The sequence below is a fragment of the Notamacropus eugenii genome, chromosome 1 (assembly GCF_028372415.1).
Source record: "Notamacropus eugenii isolate mMacEug1 chromosome 1, mMacEug1.pri_v2, whole genome shotgun sequence".
In the NCBI taxonomy this organism is placed as follows: Eukaryota; Metazoa; Chordata; class Mammalia; order Diprotodontia; family Macropodidae; genus Notamacropus; species Notamacropus eugenii.
Window position 1 is genome coordinate 735,790,581 of NC_092872.1, and position 10,283 is coordinate 735,800,863.

The 10,283-nt window shown below is 50.8% G+C and overlaps 1 protein-coding gene across 3 annotated transcripts; it reads right to left on the reverse strand.

Annotated features, from left to right (window-relative positions):
• Nucleotides 1–1,170: 1,170 nt before the first annotated feature.
• AP5S1 (adaptor related protein complex 5 subunit sigma 1) lies at nt 1,171–9,147 on the reverse strand. 3 transcript variants are annotated; one of them, XM_072637036.1, is made up of 3 exons: nt 9,035–9,147; nt 6,302–6,519; nt 1,171–5,123 (listed from the first exon to the last, which is right to left on the reverse strand). In XM_072637036.1, the coding sequence occupies exons 2-3, from the start codon at nt 6,475–6,477 to the stop codon at nt 4,697–4,699; spliced, it is 603 nt and encodes a 200-aa protein (XP_072493137.1). In that variant the 5' UTR covers nt 6,478–6,519; nt 9,035–9,147; the 3' UTR covers nt 1,171–4,696. The 3 variants fall into 3 exon arrangements, with proteins under 3 accessions (XP_072493137.1, XP_072493135.1, XP_072493136.1); XM_072637034.1 differs by having other exon boundaries at nt 4,134–5,123; nt 6,302–6,551; nt 9,035–9,117; XM_072637035.1 differs by lacking the exon at nt 9,035–9,147 and adding an exon at nt 8,134–8,206 and having other exon boundaries at nt 4,134–5,123.
• Nucleotides 9,148–10,283: the final 1,136 nt, after the last annotated feature.

Sequence of the window (10,283 nt, forward strand, 5' to 3'; positions counted from 1 at the left end):
TATTGATATTGACCATACTGGAAAGCGAATACATTTTTGAAAGTCACTTAAAAGTAACATAGTAACTATTTTCCAAAACAGGACCTGTCTGGTGAGTATTGTTTTACCGATTGTTGTGAGGCTCTTGAACGTCTGGCTGAATAGTTGGGGTCTTGTTTCTGCATCATCTGATCTGCTGTGACATGTTGTAAGAAGAGAATCTAGCCTCACGCAGAGGCGTTGGGCAAGAAGTACAGTAGGCAAAGGAGGTTTAGGATAAAAATCCAAGGGCCACATGGACAACCAAATTCATTTTACAGATGAGGAAACTGAGGCAAACAAGGTGAGGTGACTTGCCCAGAGCCACACAGCTAGGGACTGGGTTTGAACTCAGGGGCATGAGTCTTCCTGACACCAGGTCGCTGACCAGTTACTCAAACCCAGATCCTCCATGTAAGTTATGGCTTTTTCACACTACATTATGCATTAGGAAAAGACTACTTGGAGTGATGAAGAATCCAGCTGGAGAAGGGAGGAAGAAGGCCTGCCTCTGGGCTCCATGCTGTGGAGCGTGGGGGAGGCCAATCTGGGGCCTCCCTCAGGTTATTTTGTACAATCTCTTTACTTTCTAGAAGAAACTGGAAACCAGGGTGGGAAAGTGCTGGGTAACCGCATAGCTTATTCCTTGGCCCACTGTCAGTGTCCTCCCTGGGCTTCCCTAGATGACAAGCCCAGGTACAAGCATGCTGCTCCCCTGCTCCAACACCAAGGGCTCTCCGTAATTGTGTGGCCCAAACACTGGCTCCCCTGTTTGGCACTACAGGCCCTTCACAATCTGGCTCTGGTCATTCACTGACCAAGAATGGACTTAGCAGTTAGTAATAATAGTAGATGACATTTCATCCACCACTAAGTTTGCACTGAGTTCTGTGCCAGTCACTGAGGATTCAGACAGACAGGCCTCAAGGGCAGTCTTCCTGCAATATTCTGGGGAAGGACCCAGGGACTTTCTGTAGAAGGTGTTGCATGAACTGTGCAAGGCTGAGGAGAGGGCAGAGGACATGCTGGGCCTGAAGGATGGAAAGCTAGTCCAAAGACAAGCAGATGTCATGCCATCAACCAAAAGAACCAGCAAGACAGTCTGGTTGAAAAGTAGAATCACGTTCAATAAATCTGGACAGCTAAAACACAAACAAGAAAAGCATTTTTTTATTCTCTATTAAGAGGAGACACTTGACTTTATTCAGCAGGACAACAACAGAGCCGGACCTTCGCCTTAGGAACACTGCTCCCCAAAGAGTATGGAGGCTAGGCTAGAGGGGAGGGAGGCTGGAAGACCAATTAGGAGGCTAGTGCAATAGTTCAGAGAAGAGTAATGAGGAACTAAATTGGGGAGTGGAATAGAAAGAAACATGCAAAAGATTTGGGACCAGATTTGATGTGGAGGTGGAGATGAGGAAACAGGTCACACAGCTAAGCACGTGTTTCAAATTCAGGTCTTTCTGAATCCCCATCCAGTGCTCCATCCACTCCCCACAAGATTTAGCTAAGTTAGGAAGAGGTGGGCCTTGAGATCTAATAAATGACTTTGTTTTGGACATTTTGTGCTGGAGCTATCTCAAGGCCACCTATGCACTTGGAGAAGTTCACAAAAGAGGTGATGTGGGGCTTGTGCAGCTGGGGCTGTACACAGAGGTGAGAGTTCAGTCTGGAGAGCCAAGGACATCAAGTAAAGAGAGGGCCTTGGGGTGGACACTGAGGAGTGACCGGGCTGAAAGCAGCCTTCCTTAGCTGGCACACACAATTCATCTACCCCCTCTGGACCTTTGTACAAACCACCCCTCATGCCTGGAATGCAATCTCTTCCTCCCCTCCACCTCTTGGGATCCCCAGCCCCCTTCAGAGCCCAGAATGGCATTTCAGGAAAAGCCCCAGCCTGGCTACACCTCACTTCCTCCTCTCACCATGAATATGTTCCTCCTTTGCTGAACCTCTGAAGTTCTGGAGCCATGAATTACCATCAAATCAATTCGGCCACCCTTCCAGACACTGCTTTGTTTCTGCATTTATAGCTCAGCTACTCACACAGTAAGTGCTTGCTTTGGGGCAGCTAGGTGGCACAGTGAATACAGTACCAGTCTCACCTCAGACACTTGACACTCACTAGCTGTGTGACCTTGGGTAAGTCACTTAACCCCAACTGCCTCATCCTGGGTCATCTCCAGTCATCCTGATGAATGGATTCACTGGATTCAGGTGGCTCTGGAGAAGAAGTGAGGCTGGTGACCTGCACAGCCCTCCCTCACTCAAAACAAAGTCAAGTGCAAGTCATGTCATTATTTCTCTGATAGCAAGGTCTTCTTCAGCAATGAAGGACAAACACACACAAGTGCTTGCTAAATAAATTCATTCCCACCTGCCAGAGGCTTTTCTGGGCTTCGTGCTAGTAAAGGCTCTCTTGCTTTACAGACTTATCGATGCATAGGTCATTCCTCCTCAGAGGAACCTGACATGGAACCTGACACAACCAAAAAGCACTTGTTAATCAATCTCCTAAAGATCCAAAGATCCAGGTGGCGAGCTGCATCGGAGCACTTTGGGACAAAATGCTGAGCAAACCCTGTGGTTCACTTCAATTACAAGGGCTTCTTGGGCCCCTGGCCCACTCTCCACAATCTCTTCTTGGGCCTGTTGGCAATGTGGAGTGGAGTGGACCCTGCATCCTAGGCCAGGCTGGCCAGTTGAGGCCAAATGCTGGCAGATCCTGACAGGCAGGAAAGCTTCCATCCAGAAGCTCAGCTCTGGACTGTCCCTGCCAGCTGAGGACCTGCTAGAGCTAAATCTGGAGATACTCCTCATCAGACTGGCTACACAGGCACATGCTTTGGCCACTGCCCCCAAACCCTTATACTAAATGTATAGAGAGCTATGACCTGGGAGGGTAGAGGATGCATCCCCACCAATGAAATCACAGGCCTTTATGTTTGAATAGATCCCACTACTAGGAAAGCTCCCAGTGCCCAAGGCTGTCCTTGTGGTCTAAGAACTATGAAGTCTACACCTGTCACAGGCTGGCAAGTGTGAGGCAATCAACCCAGGTCTTTGGCAGCGACCCCTTCCTGTTCGATTGCAGGGAGGGACTTTGTTCTTGCTGTCTCTCCAGGGGCTCTTTACTTCTCCTGTCTTTAGCCCTTCTCCCCCCTGGTCTTAAGGAATGCTCTCTGGGGAAGGCAGCCTGGCATACACTTAAAATCACATTTCTGCCAACTCAGCAGAGTTATGGAAGCTAAAACTGCTCCCTCCTTCCCTTCAGGAGTGCAGTAAGGCTTGTGATCACTACCAGAAAGTCCAGGTCACTGGCTTGGAAGAGGAGGTCATACAAGGGTCAGAAGGACCGTGGCACGGGGGGCTACAGCAGCTCATCTTGCATTCCATCTCTGCCAGTTACCAACTCTGAATTTGGGCAAGTCAATCCACCTGTGGAAGCATCATGTGTGAAACAAAGACATAAACTGTTGAGATTTTTTTCCTCTTTTCTATGTTCTAGATCCCCAGGCCAGTCAGTCTGGGGTAGCGTTCGACTCTTTCTCAGAATGATGTTTTTAAATATATAAAACCCCCAGGGGTCACAAAGGAAATCGATTATACTAAAGCCCAGTTATAAATGTTCACAGAGCCCAGGCTAAGAACACTTGGATTTGATGATAACTCAGGTCCTAGGATCCTACACAGGCAAGAGCTTCCAGGCCCTCGATGAAGACACCCAATCAATCCAGAACCTTATAAAGCGCCACTAAGGGTCAGGCACTAAGCTAGGCACTGGGACCAAATCAAGCATGAAATCATTCCCCTCCCTCAGGGAACTTAACGTTCTATCAGTGAATACAACATGTACACAAGTAAGGATAAACAAAATAGAATCGGTAAAAACTCCGGCCTTGCTTCTCTCACTGATCAGATCTTACAATCAGTCCGTGCTATGGCCTGAATGTGATAGGAGAAGGGCATGGGAAGTCACCTGTGCACACCCTTCCTGATGCACCTCTTCCACAGGTGCAATTTGGAAAATTAATAGGTGAACCCTCCCTAAAAGGAGTTCTGAGTGGCACAATACAGTTACCTCCTTCACACCAGTATTCTCCTGGCGATATGTACAGCTTCACATCAAACCCTAGAACCTGTATTGTCATAAAAACCACAATTAATGGTGACTCAAAGCAATGGAAAGATGTGCAGTGGACAGAAGACTGAAACATGTTACCATGAAGACCTGCTAAAAGGCATTGCTGATGCTGGGTCAGAAAAGGAGATGGCCTGGTCAATTTGCAACAGTATCTGCTTCTGTATCCACAAGACAGCAAAGGAACCATTTAGAGGCTCCGGTCTCTCCAATCGATTCCAAGCCCAAAGTGGAATGGCCTGAGTGAGAACACGCCAGCCAAGACCTGCATGGGGCTAGAAGCCATGGAGGGCCAGCGAGGAGAGCTTTTGTCAGGAGGCAGAGTGAGAGTGAGAACAAACTATGGGTCCTCAGTTACAGCGCTTCTTCTGACAAAGCAGACATGGCAGTCAATCCTTGGAGAGGCCCTTAGTGCAATGTCACCTTCTACACCCCAGATACCTTGCCTGTGGAGGGAGGGGCCAAACCCAGCAGAGTGGCCTGCCTTGGTGGGGGACCCCCCCACCTCGACCCAGCCTGGTTGGCCCTAGGAGGACCTCACCTGGACAAGCTGGCACTCAGCTCTTTCTCCAATCCCTGAACAAACTGGTCATTGAGGAAGAGCAGCTGGCCCTGTGGAAGGAAGTGGTTGAGGATGATCTCGATGCGGTCCCCTCTGAGGAGGATGTCACTGCCCGAGGAGAGCAGCTTCAGGTGATCCAAGAGGAGGCGGGTGAGCAGGCGCAGGGTGCTCTCAGCCAGCAGCAGATTCTCATGGGGTTCACAAACCAAGACACAACCTAGGGACAGGACCCCAAGCCACACGGCAACCTTGGCTTCCTGGAATGGGTCCCCAGGTTGAAGGCGGAATACTCCAGAGGGGGCATCGTGCAGGGGGATGGGCTCATCAGAGGACTGGGGGAGGAGATCCATGGGAGGCCGGCCCAATGCCTGCTGCAGCAGCTTACATGCTGACTCTGCCTGTCTGAGGAAGGAACAGAATTCAGGCCCACAGGAGGGGGACTGGAGAGAGTAAAAACCTGGTGATGGCTTCTGAATGGAGAAGGGCAAACATCCTGCTGCTTTCTTTCACAGCTACCCCCTTTGGAGAAGGCTCCTCTGACCAAGCAGTAAAACCACACCCCCTCTCACCCTTGTCTGAATGAGCACCTGAGTGTGGTGCCAAGAGCTCCCACCTGGGAGTCAGGAGGTTTGGGCTGGAGCCCAGCTCTGTGACTGGCCCAGTCCCTTGGATGACCTACATCTCAGTTTCATATCTGTAGCCCTATGTACTCGGAGGGCTCTCCTAAAGCTAAAATGGCCATCTTCATGGCCAAAGACAGGAGATGTTCTCCCACCACTTCTGCATCATACGTTTAGTGACTGTCCTGGTGTCCTGGGAGAGGCCACCTTTCCAAAACCTATGTGCCTGACTCTGAGAGGCCAGCAGGGGGCGACATCAGCCTAGCCCTGAGGAAGCTCAGCCGCCAGGCTCCAGGGGCTTTCAGGAGCTGCTCTCCCAAGAGAGCAGAAAGCTTCACCCCAAGTTCTGGGGCTGTGGCCGGGTGGCCATGTTCTGGTGACAGGGTGGAGGGGGCAAGGCAGGGCAGGGCAGGATGAGGCATACCTGCCTCCACGAAAGGTCCATTCATCCCACAAGGGGTGCTTTCCACACCTGGGTCTCCCTAAGATTTAGCTAGATTTAAGAACAGTTTGGCCCTGTTAAATTGGTTCAGACTAAAAAGAAATAAACATCAAACTGCCACTGGATAATCCCAAAGAATCTGTCTGACTCTGGAAAGCATCTTATTTTTCTTGAGGCAGGACTACTTTCCTAGTTGTCCTAAACAACAGAATTGTTGAGTGGGAAAAACTCAGAACTTGCAAGAGGCAGAACTGGCTTTGGATGCCTGCAAGTTACCTCACCACTCTGAGCCTCTGTTTCTGGATCTACAAAATGGGCATAATGATTCTTGTATTCCTACTTGCCAGGGTTATTGGGAGGAAAGTGGTGGACAAGCAAACCTGAGAGGGCTATGTCAGCATGAGGTGCTCCTCTCACAATGCCAAGAAGGCTTTTTGATGAAAATGGGGGAGGAGGGCCCAGAAATATGCCCTGGAACCCAAGGAGCCCACCCAGGCCGAGCTGGGCTTTCTATTTACCTTGCTACAGCCAACAGCTGTTCTTTCCTGAGCAGCCTGTCCCTCTCTGGACCGTGAGGCCTGGGGTCATCTGGCAATCTCTCTGACCCAAATACTCGAGAGTACAGCACTCGGCAGAAGACAGCATCACCAGTGGCCTGGCCACTCAGCGTGTGGATCAGGAATGCATGGACCATGGTGTCTGGAAGCCTTGTCCTAAAGGGGGAACCCAGAGCAAACTGGGGGAGAGAAGAGGAGGGTAGCAGCGAGACTGTGGAAGAAGCATGGGGTCAAAGAATATGGGATAAAAGAGATGGAATTAAAGCTGGTGCTAACTTTATATTTACTGCCACTTAGACGAACTAACAGAGCTTTTGGCTGCACAGGCTGATGGAAAAATCCTCATCTAAACTGATTGTGGTGTGGAGTGTCTATAAGCACAATTAAAGGACCTGGGCTGGTAAGCTAAGTGGTTAAGAGTCCAGTTCTTACGGGACCCAAACTACACACAAGAAGCCCTCCAAAACAGGACAAGATTCAGGGTGAAATCCTAATTTGGGACCATTCATTCATGCCATCCAATATTCAACAAGCCTCCATGAAGTATAACATAGCTCTGTGGAAGTCAGAGGCCCTGGGTTTGTATGCCACCCTGGATGCTAACTACTGGGCCTCCAAAATATATGACCCCCAAAGCCCCTTCCACTCTGCATCTATGATCTTACAAACTGTCTGTAGAGCCCTGGGGACATCCAAAGTTGGGACAAACTCTGCCCTCTGACCATGGAACTCACAGGTGAGCAGGCAGAGGAGACACAAGCTAGAATCTGGGGCCAGAATAGGCCATCTTTCCTGTTAAGGTCTTGCTGGGCTACAAAAGAAGTGAGGAGAAGCCCAGTTCCCTGGCTGCCAGCTGACTCCTCAAACCTCTAGCCAGGACACAGAGGACAAAATGCTCTGGAGGGGGTCCCTGGAGACTGTGGATGGGATGGGGCTCGCTTAGGCTCGATTCCCTTATCAGAGAAACAAGAGAGCTGGGAGGTCAATTTAAAAGGGAACCACAAGTTAGCCTGGTTATACTGAAAAACCAGTTCTGGATGACAGAGAGGGAACAACACTCATCCCTCTTTTTTCAGGCATTATGAGGATGGATGGGGCGTGTATCCTGACACAAAGTCACCCACTTATTTTGGCTAAATTGTTTCTTGGTTACAATGAGGGTTTGTTTCTGGGACACAGTCACTATATTGGCTATTTTTGTTGAACTGTTTTGTTTGTTACAAAGAAGAGTTCAATTTAGGGGCAAGTGAGGGAGAACAGAAAGGGGTGAGCAGCCTATCAAGAATGCTGTGATGTTTAAAAAGAAAGAGGGGTCAATGAGATGAAGGGTTTAACCTTTTTTCTGAATTATGAAACCCTTTGCTGTTGAGTGTAACCCACGGACTCATCAGAATTATTTTTTTAAATGGATAAAATATGGCATTACAAAGGAAACCAAATAAAGATGTAGCTTTTCTCCCTATACAAGTTCGCTGAACCCTCAGGTCTGTGAACCCCAGGGAAAGAATCCTTGAACTACACAAGAAGTAAAATGGACGATTTTCATTATATAAAATTAAAAAGGTTTTGCACAAATCAAATCAATTTAGCCAAAATTAGAAGCAAGCCAGGTACATGGGGGAAAACATCTTTACGGTGAATTCCTCTGCTAAATGTCTCCTATATAGGAATCTGATTCAAATTTACACAAATGAGGGAGAAGGAAAGGAGGAATCAAGAAAGGCTCCCCTTAAGCAGAGCTAAGCCTAAAGGGAAAGGGGCAGGAGGCGACGGACACAGCTAACATAAGCCACCTAAGCCACGAGCCAGCAGGTCCCTCCCTGCTTCGGACAAAGGAGAAAGGGGCAATGTGTTCATCTCCCGCCCAGGTCAAGGGCTTCATGCGATTCTGGAGAAGAAGATGGAGATGCGGGCTGGTGTGTTGGGAACCAGTCCGACGACTAAATCCAGAAAGCAGTCACTCAGGGTTCCCTGTCCTCTGGGGGATGGGGTCCGGGAGACCTGGCCTCATGCCCTAGCTGTGTGACCCTGGGCCAGTCACCGAACCTCCGCCTGCCACGCTAAGAGCGGGTGGTGGCAGCATCGCAGGCCAAATACGGCCACCTCTGCTACTTTTGTAATGATCGATTATGAGGCCTGAGCCCTCCCCAAAGTGGGGTGGGCTGCCCGCTCCCCGCTAGCGCTCCGGGCTCGGACTCGGGAACCTGAGGCCCTGGGTTCGAATCCCATCCGTCAGTTTCTGCCCACGTGCGCGCCTCGCCCTCGCTGGGCCTGTTTCTTCATCTGTACACTGCCAGGTGGAGGCCACATGGCCTCTGAGGGCCCTTCCAGCTCTGAAAACAGAATCCTGCGGCCTTGGCGATCAAAGACGCACGGCCGCAGGGGAACGGCCAGCAAGACTCGGGGTGGGGCTTCCCGGGTCAGCTGATCCTCATGGCCACCAGGCCCCGCCCTCCCCTGGCCTGCACTGGCTGGAGCCGCGGGCGCCTTCGGCGTCACTTCCGCGCATGCGCCGCTCGGCAACAAGTGCATGCTGGTCGCTGTGGTCCCTGTGGTCCCTGTCCTACAACGGGCCAGGCGCGGGGTGATCTTTCTCAGGACAGCCTCCTCCACCCGTTCCCCTCCTCATCAAACCGCTCCCCAAGGGTCCCCTATGCCATCTGGGAGAGGCTCTACCGCCCTCACCCCTCTTACCGGGCTGGGCAGGTTCGGGGGGGCCAAGCCCCTGACGCGGCAGAGCCGGGGCTCGACGGAGACGCTTACGTCAGCGCGTATGCACGGCTCGTCGTTGGCCTCGAGCACGAGCACGCACGACGATGCGGGGGCGGAGCCAGCGAGAACTTTAAAGGGACTGCGCGAGTGTGGGGGCGGGGCTGCAAAGGTAGGAGGGGAGGAGCTTAGAGCTAAGGCTTGGGCCACAGAGTGTCGTCCTAGTCCTGAATCTGACCACTTCCCTTCCAGTTCCCAGTCCTGCGTTGGCTCCCTAGTACCCTAGAATCAAAGCACACTCCGCAGGGCTCCACGTGGCTCCCCAAACCCCGAGCTCCTGTGCTCTCTGATCCCTCCCCAACCCCCATCTCTGGGCAGAGAGAGCCTCTGTTTATGTCCTGCCCCTGCCTCCCACTGTGGCGGGACCTTTCTTCTCCAGGTCTCAGTCCACGTGCAGCGTGGCAGCCTTGGCCTTCCAGACAGAAGTGCAGGGGTCTGGCGCCCTCCCGGACCCTGCTCCTCTTCCAAATGTCAGTGTTTCTGCCCCTGCCTTGTTCCATCTAAGCCCCCGGAGGGCAAGGACTCTGCCCACTTTGGGCACGGAAAATGTGGTCACACTTGGGTGAATTATCAGCCCTATCGTATTGCTTCTCAGTCATCCTGGACTTGGGTCTTTTTCTTGAATATCATTTGATTTTTTCCAGTGACAGGTAAAACCAGTAATTAGGAATTTTACAATTTTGAGCCCTGAATTCTCTCCCTTCTTCCTTCTCCCCCCCTTTCTGAGACGGTAAACAACGTGATCTGGGTCATACCTGTGCAGTCGTGCAAAACATTCCCATATTAGTCATGTTGTGAAAGAAAACAGAACCCCCACCAAAAAAAAAAAAAAAACCCGGAAAAAATACAATGAAAAACAGAATGCTTAGATCTGCATTCGGACCCCACCCGCTGTTTGTCTGGAGGTGGACTGCACTTTTCATACTGAGTCCTTTGGAATTGTCCCAGCTGATCTTGCTACAATGTTGCTGTTACTGCCTTCTGTGCTCTTCTGGTGGTTCTCCCTTCACTCTGCGATAATTCATGTAAATCTTTCCAGGTTTTGGGGGGGATCACCCTGCTAGTTAATGTGATTGACTGTTCCATCCCAGGGTACCTAGTTGGTGCAGTGGATAGAGCACCAGGCCTGGAACCAGCTTCCTGAGTTCTGTTCTAGCCCAGACACTTACTAGCT